At 41.4% G+C, this 17,433-nt stretch overlaps 2 protein-coding genes across 3 annotated transcripts; both read right to left on the bottom strand.

Annotated features, from left to right (window-relative positions):
• Nucleotides 1–3,677: 3,677 nt before the first annotated feature.
• On the bottom strand, nt 3,678–11,709 carry LOC109879331 (uncharacterized). Its single transcript, XM_020471503.2, has 6 exons — nt 11,631–11,709; nt 11,130–11,474; nt 10,932–10,973; nt 6,048–6,230; nt 5,823–5,857; nt 3,678–5,726 (listed from the first exon to the last, which is right to left on the bottom strand). The coding sequence occupies exons 1-6, from the start codon at nt 11,671–11,673 to the stop codon at nt 5,592–5,594; spliced, it is 783 nt and encodes a 260-aa protein (XP_020327092.1). The 5' UTR covers nt 11,674–11,709; the 3' UTR covers nt 3,678–5,591.
• A 3,542-nt stretch (nt 11,710–15,251) lies between these two features.
• On the bottom strand, nt 15,252–17,433 carry LOC109879316 (fibroblast growth factor receptor 1-like). 2 transcript variants are annotated; one of them, XM_031832262.1, is made up of 6 exons: nt 17,382–17,433; nt 16,870–17,238; nt 16,373–16,723; nt 16,133–16,261; nt 15,982–16,031; nt 15,252–15,850 (listed from the first exon to the last, which is right to left on the bottom strand). In XM_031832262.1, the coding sequence occupies exons 1-6, from the start codon at nt 17,419–17,421 to the stop codon at nt 15,734–15,736; spliced, it is 1,056 nt and encodes a 351-aa protein (XP_031688122.1). In that variant the 5' UTR covers nt 17,422–17,433; the 3' UTR covers nt 15,252–15,733. The 2 variants fall into 2 exon arrangements, with proteins under 2 accessions (XP_031688122.1, XP_031688121.1); XM_031832261.1 differs by lacking the exon at nt 17,382–17,433 and having other exon boundaries at nt 16,870–17,292.

Raw genomic sequence — 17,433 nt, 5'->3', positions numbered from 1 at the left:
CTTCACAGGAGAGCTGTTTGAACGTAAACATTTTTTAAATATCAAAATGTATTTTTTTTTCGAAAATGTAATCTTTCATGTGCCTTAATAACAAAGTTATATTTCAAGTGTTCTTTTAGCCAGCTAATGTTACATGTATGATCTTATTATTCGTATCTCAGAGCCATTGCTTGGCTAGTTATAGCCTACTGTTAGCTAGCTAACATTGAAATTGGTTGGTTAGCTACCTGCAAATTCATGCAGTGTAGTAACGTCATGAGTTCGGACTATGGTTCACTGTTTACCTAGCTAGCTAGCTACATGTCTTGTTAACTAGCTAATGTTGAACCTGGTTGGTTAGCGACCTGCAGATTCATGCAGGGTAGTGACATCTTGAGTTGGGATTATGGTTCATTGTTTAGCTAGCTAGCTAGATACATATCTTAACAAAATAATCCACTATGCAAGTAACCATTTCAGGTGCGTTCGTAAATTCAGTCTGGCCATATACTCCGATGAGCACTCTTGTCTGAGTGTGCCAGAGCACGGAATAACTGATGAATTTAAGAACGCTCAACACCTATTGAATATGGCCAGTGTCAGTAAACGCCGGCAAAATAGCATAATTAAATTGTTGCTAGCAGCACAGTTACAGTCACCATATGCTCTGGATAACATGATAAACAGCCTAACCAGCTCTGCTAGGGTGAGTAAAATGGTCAGTGGGGTGTTCTCTCATTTGTATCTGTAAGTAGCTAGCAAGCTAGCCAATGTTAGCTAATTAGCTTGGGTGCTTGAATGCAATTGTGAGGTCAGAACGTTCGGAGCAACCCTACTCATCGTCCAGAGCGTCCAGTGTGTGCTCTAAACGCTCCGAGAGCGAAACGCTTTGAATTTACGAACTGACAATCTGACAGCACAGTTGCAGTCAACAACGCTCTGGATAACATAACAACCTAACCAGCTCTGCTAGGGTGAGTAATGTTCAGTGAGCTGTTCTCTCATTTGTGTCTGGAAGTAGCTAGCAAGTTAGCCTGGGTGCTTGACTGCTGTTGTTAGTACAGAATGCTTTGATCAACCCTTAAAGAGATGGTCGGGGCTAAATCTTAAGAGGATGTAGACAAAGGGCTCTCCAGTAGTAGTACCAAAACATTCAAAGGCTTTCAACTTTCAAAGCAGATATATTTTCCCATTGTTCCTCAATTGTAGTGTATGATATACCATTTTGTAGCTCTTGAGTCTCTACATTTATCAAACGTAAAAAACACAATTTCCAATGTTGCTACATAAGACCGATTTCAGCCTGGTTGGTCACATATCAGACTGTCTGACGGTTGCAAGAGACCACCCTTAAAATAAATATATGAATACTTGAATATCTTCACATGGTTTTGTAACTTCCTCATCTGTACACTGCATGTTATTTCCAGTCAAAGTTCTGCCAGGCATATTTTTTATACAGAACTGGAGTGAGCGATGACATGCCTGATTGGCTGCTGTGTCGTCAGTAAACACACAGAACAGGACAGATGCAGATACTTTTTTGCACCACTGCAGATGGCAAAATCGGTCCGCTAATACAGGACTAGGAAAGGCCCAGTGCACTATTTTTGTGGGGGAAAAAACTTTTTGGTTAGTAGACCGGCTATGTCGAGCGCTGGGGAGAGGGAGCGGGTTTAGGGGTGGCAATACCCGCTCGCCCTGACGCTCAGCTCCAGCAACAGGACGATGCCAGAGGAGATGGAAACCCAGATGATATTGGAGTCCAGGATGTCCGCCACCGGGACACAAGAGAGTTCCTCAGGACCGTACCCCTCCCAGTCCACCAGGTACTGGAGCCTACTCCCACAACGTCAGGAGTCCAGGAGGGACCTAACAGCATAGGCAGGACGGCATCAGCCAGGGGACCAGGAACCTGGGGAGCAGGAACCACCGGCCTGAGAAGGGAAACTTGAAAGAAGGGTGAGATCCGGTAGTTAGTGGGGAGTTTTAAATGATAGGTTACCTCATTGACACTCCGAAGGACCTTGAAGGGCCCCACAAACCGTGGCTTCAGCTTCCGGCAGGGCAAGCGGAGTGGAACTCCTTAGAAACCTCCCCAGCTCCTGTTTGGTCCTCTCCACCTGCCGTTGGACTTAGGCCGGCCGGTACCCGCATATGAGGCTGACCGTGACCCCCATCTTTGCCATAAAGGCCTTTCATACATGCAATGTGAATTGGGGACCAGAGTGCTGGAAGACCTGCTGGAATAGTACCTCAGCAACCTGGAGAGCGTTAGGTAGACCAGAGATAGCGATAAAACGGCAGGATTTAGAGAATCTGTCAACAAACACAGTGAACCGGAAAGGTAAAATCATCAGAAAGGGGAAGATCAGTCATGAAGTCTATAGACAGATGTGACCAAGGCACGGGAAGGGGAAGTAGTTTCCCTACAGCATGCCTGGGAGATTTGGATTGTGCACATACAGAGCACGAGTTGACGTAGTGGGCGACGTCCTGCTCCAAGGTGGGCCACCACTTATCGGAAAGGGATTGGACGGTGCGGGTGATACCTGGGTGTCCAGCGGCGAGGGATGTGTGTGCCCAGGTAAACAGCCGATATCTTACCCCCGTGGGCACGTAGATGTGATCACGTACAAAACGCACGAATACTACCTAATGATTGAGGGGTAGTAATCAAGGAGATAATGATCACCAGGTGTGCGTAATGATGGGGAGCAGGTGTGTGTAATAACTGTTGTCAGGGCCTGTGGTTAGTAGACTGGCAACGTCAAGCGCTGGATGGAAAGGGAGTAGGTGTGACAATATGTATGATATGGATAAGTACTTGTTCTCATTTCAGTTTATGAGATGGCGTGATTATGATTGGTCATCTCATATGTACACAGTCAAAGGTATCAGTATTATTATTCTGCTTATGAATGCCTTCACAGAGAGCACACTAGTCATGCACTTTTCTGTGATATGGTACTCTTGAATGGCTAAAATGAAGAGTGCTTTTAAATGTACATATTGCATCATTCTGATGCTCTGAAAATTACCAATAATACAGAAAGAGATTGTATCGATATAATTTGTATATCCTCTCAAAACTTTCTCAAGTTATTGAAAAAATTCTGATAGATGTCAGGCATAGCATGTTATATAAAGTATTTTTTTTCCGTTGTCTGATGAGCATAGTGACAAAAACAGTTTGTGGTCTGCATATAAACATGTGGTATGAGTGTGGTTCAGAAAGAAGGTTTTGTGAAGGTTCCCTATATTCCCTATATAGTGCACATACTGTACTGTACCTCTGACCAGAGGCACTTCTTTTGACCAGGGCCCATAGGGTGCTATTTCAGAAGCACACTTGTTATTTGGTTGATGCTGTAGAAAGATAACAGTTTTGTCAGTGAAACCTGTCAGTAAGCCTTGATGTGTACATGGCCCACCCTCACGCCTCCCTGAAAAGTAACAATATAAAAACTATGTGCTGAAACTGTTGGACCTGAGGGTTTGTTAATTATCAACCTCCTCAGAATCTCTCTGTCCAGCAGAAATAGTGAAATCGAGTGTGTGTTGACCAAAAACACAACAAGGCGTGTCCAAGACCTTAGCAACATGATTATTTGTATGCACATCAAACTGCCTTGGTAACAAACCATAACAAATATAGCACAGAACAGATGAGGTGTGAAATCAAAAGTACCAAAGTACCAAAAAAACATTTATGTTTTGTTGTTCAGTGGAAACTTCTCACCACAAAGACCTTTGTATGAGATGTACGTGTTTTTTTTCCATCCCTGTTCACACCAGCAAGGTGACACTGACCACAGGTCGAGGATGTTGTGTGTGCAGCGAATGCATCAGATGAGAGTTTGCAGAGAGCCTCAACCTGGACTCAGGGGTAGACGTAACATAGTAAATGTAAATCTGGGACACTACAATTAGTATGATATGTTACGTTTCATATGGTATGTATTAATTTGTGGATGGCTATCATCCATTTCGTATGATATCCTCTCTGGCTCAGGCGTGTCCCTAGCGACCCACCTCGTCAACATCCGGTGAAATTGCAGAGCGCCAAATTCAAAATACAGAAATAGTCATAATAAACATTCATAAAAATACATGTGTTATACATCGGCTTAAAGATTAACTTCTTGTTAATCCAGTCGCTTTGTCAGATTTCAAAAGGCTTTACAGCGAAAGCATACCATGCGATTAGCTAAGGACAGAGCCCCGCTTACAAAAGCATACAAACATTTTCCAACCAAGTAGAGGAGTCACGAAAGTCAGAAATAGCGATAAAGTGAATCACTTACCTTTGAAGATCTTCATCTGGTTGCAGTCACAAGAGACCCAGCTACACAATAAATGTTTGTTTTGTTCGATAAACTCCCTATTTATATCCCAAATACTCTGTTTTGTTGGTGCATGCAGACGAATACATCCTAATAGTACTGGTAAAGTTCGTTGAAACATGTCAAATGATGTTTATAATTCATCCTTGTCAATTGTCTAAATAATCGATAATATTTCAACCGGACAATAGAGTATTCAATAGAAAGGAAAAGGGTTGCTAGAGGTTCACATTAAATGGATAATCATCCCTCCCGACCAACGACCCATCCCGACCAACAACCTTCTGTCTTATGTAACCATACCAAACGTAACATATCATACTAATTAGAACTTCCCTGATTTACATTTACTATGTTACGTCTAGTGTATGAGACCAGGCTGAGAGCATTGATAACTGCCTCGGCACACAACATTAGTGCAGTAGGCCTATTGTTTATGGATACGTTCCCTATGCATGCAAACACATCATGTATGCACTATGATTGAAGTATGCCTACAAGTGCACAAAAGTGTTCAAGAAGTTGAAAAAAACTAACATGTTATGGACTGTTAGAACATAGCCCACTAAATGCATGGTTATTTTACTAAACAGCAGATTTGTATTTTTTGGCAGTGGCGGTGTACAGGTGTCCCAAACCCCAGATGTCCACTCATATCATTGTACATCATGCACTCAAATAAATTCAACCATACAATTACGATAACAACAGCAGATAATGTTTTGAAGTATAATAGTGTTTGTCATTGTACCCTTCACACATTGTGCACAACTCTCTGGTCTGGAGCCTGGAGTAGTTTGGTTTTGGTCAGGTATTTTCAGTCTAGCGGTAGGAATGGAAATTGATGTGGGGCCTGAATGCTGATAAGAGATTGTGTGGTTAGATGCAGAGACAGAGAGAGAAACAGAGAGAGAGAGAGAGAGAAAGAGAGACAGAGATACAAACAGAGAGAGCTCCAGGCCAGTCTTCCTGTGGTGCAGGTTGGTTATCAGTAAAAAAAATATTATAATAATATTACACTATCTTTCTGTCAAGACTATGATATGCCCAGTGATGTTCACCTCAGCAGGTCTCACTCAACACTGAGCTGCTCCTTCCTGTCACTCACAACACAGGAAGTGATGCGTTCCTCACTGGCCCCTCTACCTCAGCACTCAATCACGATGGCCGTCACAAGGGGATTTTTGACTACTACTATTCAATGTATTACATGAGTTCTTTATCAGTGCTACAGTACACTGATATCAACATTAAAACATTTGACAATTATCTTGTGGCAGCATAAACAACATTTGACTCCATCTCCATCATTTGACCTTCAGCTCTCTTCTTATTTCTGGACCTCTTCTGACGGAAACTCAGTTCTGAGTAGTTCAGAGACTCTGGGTCCTGATCCGGATCCTGTAGAAAACATATAATAAGGTTAGAGGTATCAAACAATTCTAATCAAGTACAGTTATCTGGATGTCATTTACGAAATATGACAGTTTCTATTACCTGGCTATTTTGTAGCTGCAGTTGAGCCTCGATACCTGAGTAAGGAAAGAGTCATTTGGGTCAGGACACAAACAGTTATTCAAACATACATTTTACGTTGTGTGTTACTGTAAAGAAATTTGGTCAGAGAGAAATACCCTAAGCATGTGTGTGTGTGGTTTGCTTTCAATTGATATAATCTGAGATATACACCTTTTAGAAAATGTTTATGGTCCTCCATCGTACCTGTGTTGTGTGTTTTTGTGTCTCGTCTGATCTTGAGAACCAGGAAGAGGATTACTATCAGTAGAACCGCAGTCACAACAGCCAGGATCACAACCAGGGAAGGGAGGTACGTCGTTCCATCATCATCCTCTCCTACTAAACTGATAGTTCCATCACAGTGTTTTGGTTTTGCTTCGGCTGTGCCTTCAGAAAGTCAGAGTGAAAATATGTTTTAGAAATGTTTACAAATTAATAAAAAATTAAAAGCTGAAATGTCTTGGGTCAATAAGTATTCAACTACTTTGCTAGTGCAAGCCTAAATAAGTTCAGATAAATGTGATTAATAACAAGTCACAAAATAAGTTGCATGGACTCACTCTGTGTGCAATATTAGTGTTTATTAACATGAGTTCTGAATGACTACCTCATCTCTCTACCCTACACATACTGTTATCTGCAAGGTCCCTCAGCAGAGAAGTGAATTTCAAACACAGATTTAACCACAAATACCAGGGAGGTTTTCCAATGCCTCACAAGAAGGGTACCCTATTGATTGTTAAACCAAGGTGGCATAGCAGTTCAGACGTCTTTTGTCCTCGTCTTGTCGTGTCCTGTATATATATATATTTACAACTTTTTTCACATACATTTTATTTTTATTTTCCATCAACTCATCTTCAAAACACTCTCCTGCAACCCGCCTCACCAATGTATATTTATTAAAAAGTATTATTTACCTCAAATCTGTAATCCTCCAAGAAGCTAGCCAGAAACTCCAAGAAGCTAGCCTGAAACTAGCCAGAAGCTAATCCAGAAGCTAACCAGAAGCTAGTTCAGAAGCTAGTTAGCTCCTTTACTGGCAAATCGTTAGTATTCAGCTAACCACGGTTTGTGGTCATCAGCTATCCTTTAGCTCGAAAATCTATCGCCAGTTCTGTACGGCGCAGCGCGGCTCGGAACGGAACATACCGGACCAATTTTTCTCTCCATGTCCCTGGATTTCGACTGCTCTCTGGACATTCATACCCGGATCTCACAGCTAGCTAGCTGCTATCCGTGTGACTATCGGCCTTCGTCGATTCCGGAGCAAACATCAATTATTCCGGAGCTGGCCAGCTCCGTCAATCACTCCTGAGTTCCATCAATCACTCCTGGGCTGCAGTCACCTATCCGGACCCGTTTTACTGCCTACGCGGAGCCCCACCGGGCCTTCACAACTGGACTGCCGACGTTATCTACCCGAAGGAGTTATCCGGCTGGCTCCTCCATCGCGACGTTACCTGAACGACAATCTGCGGCCTGCTAACCGTTAGCTGTCTTACCGGCTGCTATCTGAATAGACAATCGGACAATTTATTTATTTTTATTATTATTATGTTTTCTTCTTGGGCCTCTATAACTATATCTATTGTTTTTATTTTTGTTGTTGTTGTGTGATTTGGATTAATCCCCTCTACCACACGGAACCCCACTAATCTACTGACGGAACGCAAGAGGTGGCTAACAACAGACCTCCATCCTATGCTAGCTTGCTACCGATGCCCTGGCTAGCTGTCTAAATCACCAACCCACCTCTCCACTCACTGGCCCCTTTTGATCACTCGACTAAGCATGCCTCTCCTTAATGTCAATATGTCTTGTCCATTGCTGTTCTGGTTAGTGTTTATTGGCTTATTTCACTGTATAGCCTCTAGTCCTGCTCACTATACCTTATCCAACCTATTAGTTCCACCACCCACACATGCAATGACATCTCCTGGTTTCAATGATGTTTCTAGAGACAATATCTCTCTCTTCATCACTCAATACCTAGGTTTACCTCCACTGTATTCACATCCTACCATACATTTGTCTGTACATTATACCTTGATGCTATTTTATCGCCCCCAGAAACCTCCTTTTACTCTATGTTCCAGACGTTCTAGACGACCAATTCTCATAGCTTTTAGCCGTACCCTTATTCTACTCCTCCTATGTTCCTCTGGCGATGTAGAGGTGAATCCAGGCCCTGCAGTGCCTAGCTCCACTCCTATTCCCCAGGCGCTCTCTTTTGACGACTTCTGTAACCGTAATAGCCTTGGTTTCATGCATGTTAACATTAGAAGCCTCCTCCCTAAGTTTGATTAATGATTGCCTCGCCTGGTTCACCAACTACTTTTCTGATAGAGTTCAGTGTGTCAAATCGGAGGGTCTGCTGTCCGGACCTCTGGCAGTCTCTATGGGGGTGCCACAGGGTTCAATTCTTGGACCGACTCTCTTCTCTGTATACATCAATGAGGTCGCTCTTGCTGCTGGTGAGTCCCTGATCCACCTCTACGCAGACGACACCATTCTGTATACTTCCGGCCCTTCTTTGGACACTGTGTTAACAACCCTCCAGGCAAGCTTCAATACCATACAACTCTCCTTCCGTGGCCTCCAATTGCTCTTAAATACAAGTAAAACTAAATGCATGCTCTTCAACCGATCGCTACCTGCACCTACCCGCCTGTCCAACATCACTACTCTGGACGGCTCTGACTTAGAATACGTGGACAACTACAAATACTTAGGTGTCTGGTTAGACTGTAAACTCTCCTTCCAGACCCATATCAAACATCTCCAATCCAAAGTTAAATCTAGAATTGGCTTCCTATTTCGCAACAAAGCATCCTTCACTCATGCTGCCAAACATACCCTTGTAAAACTGACCATCCTACCAATCCTCGACTTTGGCGATGTCATTTACAAAATAGCCTCCAATACCCTACTCAACAAATTGGATGCAGTCTATCACAGTGCAATCCGTTTTATCACCAAAGCCCCATATACTACCCACCATTGCGACCTGTACGCTCTCGTTGGCTGGCCCTCGCTTCATACTCGTCGCCAAACCCACTGGCTCCATGTCATCTACAAGACCCTGCTAGGTAAAGTCCCCCCTTATCTCAGCTCGCTGATCACCATAGCATCTCCCACCTGTAGCACACGCTCCAGCAGGTATATCTCTCTAGTCACCCCCAAAACCAATTCTTTCTTTGGCCGCCTCTCCTTCCAGTTCTCTGCTGCCAATGACTGGAACGAACTACAAAAATCTCTGAAACTGGAAACACTTATCTCCCTCACTAGCTTTAAGCACCAACTGTCAGAGCAGCTCACAGATTACTGCACCTGTACATAGCCCACCTATAATTTAGCCCAAACAACTACCTCTTTCCCAACTGTATTTAATTTTTATTTATTTATTTATTTTGCTCCTTTGCACCCCATTATTTTTATTTCTACTTTGCACATTCTTCCATTGCAAAACTACCATTCCAGTGTTTTACTTGCTATATTGTATTTACTTTGCCATCATGGCCTTTTTTGCCTTTACCTCCCTTCTCACCACATTTGCTCACATTGTATATAGACTTGTTTATACTGTATTATTGACTGTATGTTTGTTTTACTCCATGTGTAACTCTGTGTCGTTGTATCTGTCGAACTGCTTTGCTTTATCTTGGCCAGGTCGCAATTGTAAATGAGAACTTGTTCTCAACTTGCCTACCTGGTTAAATAAAGGTAAAATAAATAAATAAAAAATAGATGGGTAAAAAAAAAGAAGACATTGAAAATCCATTTGAGCATGGTAAAGTTATTAATTATACTTTGGATGGTGTATCAATACACCCAGTCACTACAAAGATACAGTCATCCTTCCTAACTCAGTTGCCGGTGAGGAAGGAAACCACTCAGGGATTTCACAATGAGTTACAGAGTTTAATGGCTGTGATAGGAAAAAACTGAAGATGGATCAAAAACATTGTAGTTACTCCACAATACTAACCTAAATGACAGAGGGAAAGAAAGTCTGAACAAAATAAAAATATATTATTGTTTGCAATAAGGCACTAAAGTAAAACTGCTAAAAATGTGTCGAAGAAATTATCTTCATGTCCTGAGTAGAAAGCATTATGTTTGAGGCAAATCCAACACAACACATCACTGAGTATCACTCTTCATATTTTCAAGCATGGTGGTGGCTGCATCATGTCTTGTCATCGAAAAGGACAACGTTTTTTTTTTCAAGATAAAAATATACATAATAACGCTAAGCACAGGAAAAATGCTTGAGGAAAACCTGGTTCAGTCTACTTTTCAACAGACAATGGGAGACAAATGTACCTTTCAGCATGATAATAACTTAAAACACAAGGCCAAATATACACTGGATTTGCTTACCAAGACGACATTGAATGTTCCTGAGTGGCTGAGTTACAGTTCTGACTCAAAGTGGCTTGAAAATCTATTACATGACTTGAAAATGATTGTCTAGCAATATGTTTATCATTGCTAGACAGACATCTTCAAGTCTTTTCATAGATTTTCTAGCCGATTAACAGAGTTTGAAGAATAAAAAATAAAAAATTGTCAAATATTGTACATTCCAAAACTCTTAGAGACTGACCCAGAAAGACTCACAGCTCTAATCACTGCCAAAGTTGATTCTAACATGTATTGACTCAGGGGTGTGAATACTAATGTAAATGATAATTTACAAGGGTGGCAGATAGACTAGTGGTTAGACCATTGGACTAGTAACCGAAAGGTTGCAAGATCTAATCCCCGAGCTGACAAGGTAAATATCTGTTGTCCTGCCTGAGCAAGGCAGTTAACCCACTGTTCCTAGGCCGTCATTGAAAATAAGAATGTGTTCTTAATTGACTTGCCTAGTTAAATAAATATATTTCTGCATTTAATTTTAAATACATTTGCATTTTTTAAATACATTTGCTAACATGTCTAAAAATGGGTATTTATGGGTATTTTGTGTCAATCTATTTAATCCGTTTTGAATTCAGGCTGTAACACAACAAAATGTTTAATAAGTCAAGGGGAATAGTTTCTGAAGGTGCTGTACATGAGAAAGAAAGAGAAACTCACTTTTTGTCGATGACTCTAGTATTTCCTCACCTCCGTTGTGCCCTATAAGATCGAGAAAATAAATAAATAATTTTTTCTCAATTTTTATACTAAAAAATATGTCCAACAAAGGTTTGCCTTTGTTTTATGACAATTCCTGATTAGGTTATTATTTGTTTTCAAATGTATCAAACGGCAGATAAATAATTGAAAACGTACCTTGAATTTTTAGAACAGTTGCGTTGACAAAGAACATGTGGCTATGTGGATAGAATCCACAGAAATACAGGCCACAGTCAGCTATTTCCACATTTGTGATTGTGAGAAAGACAGTGGTGTTGTTGCTGAACATTTCAAAATGGCTTCTTCGAAAACTATTGTGGAGATAAGGTGTTGAGTTAAAGCCGTACATAGACGAGATGCACACAGGCTCTGATCCATTGACTTGCTTGAACCATGCTGTGTGTCCCACAGCCGTTGTAACATTGGAGCACTGCAAGGTGATGGTATCCCCAGTACGGACCACCATAGTCTGACACTGAGAAACCAACACAGAGACCAAACCTGAAACACAGAGAACAAAGTGAATTACTATATTCGTTGAAATCACATTAGAAATCAGGAAAAAGTGCTGCACTGAACATTCCGGTTTTCCTTGACGGATGCACTCAATCTTACTCTGTCTCTACAGTATGTTAGATTTAACAGTAGCTTACTTACTCAATCCATAGAGCAGTAGAGCTGGTAGGAAGGTTTTGGCCATTCTGTGTGTAGATCTATTGTGCTCTGTCTGGTTGTGAATCAGAGAGCACTATTCACTCTGAGATCACAGTGAGATCAAAGGTGATTTCATTGGTAGTGGGCGTGGTAGTTGGTATTGGACCACAATGTCTATTTACAGAGAGCAGAATTGACAGAGACATTTTATGTGGAGTGTAAAAACAAAAGTTTAGCATAGGTATGTTGAATTAAAATGGAGATAAGTGTTTGAGTTCATATACAGTAGGTGTTTGGGTTTAGTGGGGATAATAGGTGACCATAAGACTTCACCTTATCAGGGTTAGTGCTCTTAAGGCTTTGTTTGTATTGTACCCTACAGATGGATTATACCAGTTCAAACAAACTATCCACTACCCAGCTAGCAATGAGGAATCTGCCCACAAGCGGCCCTCTTCCGGGTGACCGGAACTGATTGAATCCGCCTGGAATCTGGTGTCGGACTCGGCCCGGAATCAAAATGAATGACTGCCAAGAATCGGCCCAAGTACATCGGCCGTTTCCGTCTAAATGAATTCAGGCGACTATGCTGGCATCTAATCAGAATCCCCCCAGAAGCGTCCCTATGCAATTTTAAATAAATGTATACAAAATCCCCCGATTTACTCATTTTAAATATTACTATTATACATTTTGTACATACAAATGATACCCATCCACAATTTTTTAAATAATTGTATTTATTACACCCTTTTCGTGATTGTCTTGTTCCATCGCTGCAACTCCCGTACGGCCTCAGGAAAGGCTAAGGTCGAGAGCTGTGCGACCTCAGAAAAACAACTCCGCCAACCCGCACTGCTTCATGACACAATGCACACTTAACCCGGAATCCAGCCGCACTAATGTGTCAAAGGAAACACTGTACACCTGGTGACCATGTCAGCGTGCATGTGCCTGGCCCGCCACAGGAGTCACTACAGCGCGATGAGATAAGGACATCCCGGCTGGCCAAACCCTCCCCTAACCCGGACAACGCTGGGCCAATTGTACGTCGCCTCATGGGTCTCCCAGTCACGGCCGGCATGGGTATCGAACCAGCATCTGTAGCAACGCAGTTTGTACTGCTATGCAGTGTTTCAGACTGCTGTGCCACTCGGGAGGCCCTATCTACAAAGTATCAAAATACTAAAATACTACGATTTTTGGTCCCAGTTCGCCCCTGTATTTGCACATGGTGTAAATCATTCAGAGGTAAAGGGCTCAAGTTTGGCTAATTGATGTAGAAGAAAAATGTATAAATTCACAGTTTGCATAAGAGTTACAGTGAAGCCATGTCAGTAAGTTGAGCCAAGGTAGAAGACAATGTCAGTAATCTTTAGCGTAAATAGCTACTGAAACACATGAGAAATGGACTAGTGAGATGCAGAATCACCAGACAGATAATAATGGGGTCATCTTGCAGTCCATCCTTCGTGGTTACTCTCGCCTGCCCTGAACCAAATGGACTGGTGCAGTACTGTGATCAGTAGGCTTCTTGCCTGACAGTTACAGAGAAAGACAGAAAGTCACCTATTCTCTCTGATTGGTGGGAGATTTATCAAATAACACCCTTCCTGGTAGGTGTGTGAACAGACACTGCACTTCTTACAAAGAGAGCATTTACTGGAAATCATATATGTGTATATATATATATATATATATATATATATATATATATATACAGTATATTTCTCATTTACAACTGCAACCTGGCCAAGATAAAGCAAAGCAGTTTGACACATACAACAACACAGAGTTACACATGGAATAAACAAACATACAGTAAATAATACAGTACAAAAACAAGTCTATATATGATGTGAGCAAATGAGGTGAGATAAGGGAGGTAAAGGCAATAAAAAGGCCACGGTGGCGAAGTAAATACAATATAGCAATTAAAAACACTGGAATTGTAGATGTGCAGTAGGTGCATGTGCAAAGTAGAAATACTGGGGTGCAAGGGAGCAAAATAAATAAATACATTAGGGGATGAGGTAATTATTTGGGCTATTTATAGATGGGCTATGTTTTAAAGATGGGCTATGTACAGGTGCAGTGATCTGTGAGCTTCTCTGACAGCTGGTGCTTAAAGCTAGTAAGGGAGATAAGTGTTTCCAGTTTCAGAGATTTTTGTTGTTCATTCCAGTCATTGGCAGCAGAGAACTGCTAGGAGAGGCAGCCAAAGGAAGAATTGGCCCTGTGGGTGACCAGTGAAATACACCTGCTGGAGCGCGTGCTACGAGTGGGTGTTGCTATAGTGACCAGCGAGCTGAGATAAGGCGGGACTTTACCTAGCAGGGTCTTGTAGATGACCTGGAACCAGTGGGTTTGGCAACGAGTATGAAGCGAGGGCCAGCCAACAAGAGCGTACAGGTCGCAGGGGTGGGTAGTATATGGGGCTTTGGTGACAAAACGGATGGCACTGTGATAGACTGCATCCAATTTGTTGAGTAGTGTTTTCGGAGGCTATTTTGTAAATGACATCGCCGAAGTCAAGGATCGGTAGGATGGTCAGTTTTACAAGGGTATGTTTGGCAGCATGAGTGTAGGATATTTTGTTGCGAAATAGGAAGCCAATTCTAGATTTAACTTTAGATTGGAGATGTTTGATGTGAGACTGGAAGGAGAGTTTACAGTCTAACCAGACACCTAGGTACAGTATTTGTAGTTGTCCACATATTCTAAGTCAGAACCGTCCAGAGTAGTGATGCTGGGCAGGTGTAGGCAGCGATCGGTTGAAGAGCATGCATTTAGTTTTACTTGTATTTAATAGCAGTTGGAGGCTACGGAAGGAGAGTTGTATGGTATTGAAGCTCGTCTGGAGGGTAGTTAACACAGTGTTCAAAGAAGGGCCAGAAGTATACAGAATGGTGTCGTCTGCGTAGAGGTGGATCAGAGACTATTTTTTACATTTCAACTAGACTAAACGTAATTAAATAAAGGTTCAATAAAAAGGCACTTCTTCTGTGATAAGAAATAGATGTGTCTTGGTGTTCCTCCATTTCTAATGTTGTGATGGAGCCTGACACATATTCAGCTAAACTGCTATTACTTTAATAATATTGTATATTTGTAATTGTGGTGGCAGAGACGTTCAGTAGACAGAGAATAGAGATATACGGAGTGTAAAATTGGTTTATTATGTTATGTCTTAAAAAATATATAATAATGACGGCTGACTATGACCTGTCCTCGTTCTGTGGTGCAACTTTCACTATGAGTAGATCTATTGCAAGAGGCCTAAATCATTTTCCATAACATGTGGTACTGCTAGACATCACATAATTTAGTAAACTTTGACCTACACATTTGTGTTGAGAGGCTTTTGCTGCACTAAGGGTCTGTTTCACACCCACTAAGTAGTGTGAACAGTAAGGGGCCCTAAGGGACAAAGTGGAGAGTAGTGTGGGTGCAGGTCAGTCTTCCTGTGTTAAATGTCTATAAGAGGTTAGTTTCCATCAGTGGAAAGTTACTGCAACACTTCCACCTTCACCACAAGGCTTTGTAAACAGACCATAATATCTGAGACAGTTAATAGCATCCGTCTGAACAACGCGTCACATCATCATAGTATGTTCAATTTATTCAAATTCAAACAGTTGGAAACACTTTATTTTTCTGTACGTCAAGCAACTATTTTACTGTTGCTAAAATAGGCACAACAAATAAATACAAATAATAACAATCTGTAAAGGTGCCCTTGAGCAAGGCACTTAACCCTAATTGCTCCAATGGTGCTGTACAATGGTGACCCTGGCTGTGAACCCACTCCCTGCGGGTGTCTCAGGGGGAGTTGGGTTAGCAACAACAACACAAAACATTTTCATTACACACTTGTGTACCAAGACAAATATAAGCACCACCCCTAATTATTATTATTATTATTATTATTCAAATAAAAAAAATAGTAATGCATTCAATTATTTCAACATTGTATAACAAACAAGCTATGACCACTGTTTTCATCACATTTGACTGCTTATGCATTCAAAGATAGTTAATGAAGCTAGAACTAGTTAATAAAGAGTTATCTAGTATAAAAGGATCATTGTTTCATTCATCCAGTTCTACTGTCTGATCCCAGCATACACCACTGTCTCCATGTGACCTCTCTGTCTTCTAGACCTGTTCTTCTTGTTGCTCAGATTCAGAGCTACGTAATGGAGACTGTCTCCATCGTGGTCCTGTGAAGCACAAAATAGCATTGTTGACAATCAATTATTTTTAATTGAGTTTTTTTAACCCAAAATAGTGAAGTTGGTTGAAGACAGGCTTCACAATAGACTTCAGACAATATAAAAGTATTTCTGCTTACCCCTGCATCTGATCTGGTAACTGAAGGACCTCTGGTCTGTGAGACGAGTCCTAAAACGAATGACAAAAAATATTAGGATATTTCTATTTCTTCCACTACTGAAACAAAAACAAATGGTGACATCAACGAATATCAAGGGATAGTAACTTACCTCTGCACTGCACACATGTTGTGTTGTTCATCTTGTACATGATGCAAACCAGGACAATGATCAAGGTGAACGTGACACACAATACTACACCCAGGCAGGACACCAAGAGAAGAGGATCTGCTCTATGGTCTGTTGAAATTCAAACAGTAATAGAAGAAACCCAGAATAGCAAGTAGATGTATGTTCTACACAGTAGACTATACAGTAGATATAAAATGAAATAGAAGCCGAATTATATACCCTCAATGTCCAGCGTGGTCCCGTTCCCGAAGAGTATCTCCCCACATGAGGCCACAGCACAGTAGTAAGTCCCAGCATCAGAGAAGCTGAGGTTCCTCTTGGGGAGGTTGTAGACACAGCTCTGTGTAGGAGACCCAGCCTCAGGGCTCTTCACACACTGATCACTCCTGTCTCCATGGGTGTAAATTATTCCTGGATGGGATTCTCCTGAGCCATGTCTGAACCAATAGACACTGTGTTCTCCTGCACAGGTCTCAGTGTGTATTGTACAGTTCAGAGTCACAGAGTCTCCTGGATGGACTGACTCAGACACAGGCTGCTGGAGCACAGATATGCTGTTGGACTCGGAATCTGAAGAAGGTGAGTAACTAATGTAAGACTAAGTGGGTGAAAAACAAGCCATGTATTCATCACTAGCATTTGATGAAGTAGTTGCAGAAACATACCAATATACAGTGCCATACATTTTGAAATTGAAGATGCAAATGTTTAGTTACTTTTGACAATTAATACAGTTCCCTCTCCAAATGTTTGCTCATAGATGTCTGCAGTGGAACAATAGTATGTAGCTGAGTCCCCTGGCTCTGTGTTGGATATGGTCAAGTTATAGATGTAGTCTCCTCTCCTCACACCCAAATGTTTGGTCTCGGTAAAGTCCTTGATAAAGTTGTTGGAATAATAATTATCTTGGCCAATATAAAGAGATGATGCCATGTGAAGGGGTTCCTGTCCAAAACTCTGCTTGAACCAATTAAATCTGGTCACCGACACATTAGGACAAAGGCAAGTGAGAGTCACAGAGCCTCCCAGCTCAGTAACCATCACAGGGGTTGGTTGGATTACGTTTGGTTTGGTAAAAGCACAAACTGTCAAAGCAAACAAACAAAATGGATCAAAGACAAAGGCATTTCTACCCATTACAGACAGAACATCCACTTCACTTATTATATTCAAACTGCATACTACAAATTATTAAATAAGGAACTAAATTAAAATGTCTTACTCTTACCCAAGTTGATGTAAAATATAAATACTTCTCTATTCATCATTGTAACATTAGT

This window comes from Oncorhynchus kisutch, linkage group LG9 (assembly GCF_002021735.2).
Source record: "Oncorhynchus kisutch isolate 150728-3 linkage group LG9, Okis_V2, whole genome shotgun sequence".
NCBI lineage: Eukaryota > Metazoa > Chordata > Actinopteri > Salmoniformes > Salmonidae > Oncorhynchus > Oncorhynchus kisutch.
The sequence above is the reverse complement of the archived record's forward strand: the minus strand, read 5'-3'. Positions and strand labels throughout refer to the sequence as shown.

Bases quoted from the DNA above. Each gene is read 5' to 3' on its own strand.
- LOC109879331 (XM_020471503.2), bottom strand. From the start codon at position 11,673: ATGGCCAAAACCTTCCTACCAGCTCTACTGCTCTATGGATTGA. The intron at 11,475-11,630 runs GTAAGTAAGCTA...TCTGTGTTTCAG, and splicing joins TCTACTGCTCTATGGATTGA to GTTTGGTCTCTGTGTTGGTT. The intron at 5,858-6,047 runs GTACGATGGAGG...TTCCTTACTCAG, and splicing joins CACAAAAACACACAACACAG to GTATCGAGGCTCAACTGCAG.
- LOC109879316 (XM_031832261.1), bottom strand. From the start codon at position 17,290: ATGGGTAGAAATGCCTTTGTCTTTGATCCATTTTGTTTGTTTGCTTTG. The intron at 16,724-16,869 runs GTAACTAAACAT...CACCTTCTTCAG, and splicing joins AACTGTATTAATTGTCAAAA to ATTCCGAGTCCAACAGCATA. The intron at 15,851-15,981 runs GTAAGCAGAAAT...TGTGCTTCACAG, and splicing joins TTACCAGATCAGATGCAGGG to GACCACGATGGAGACAGTCT.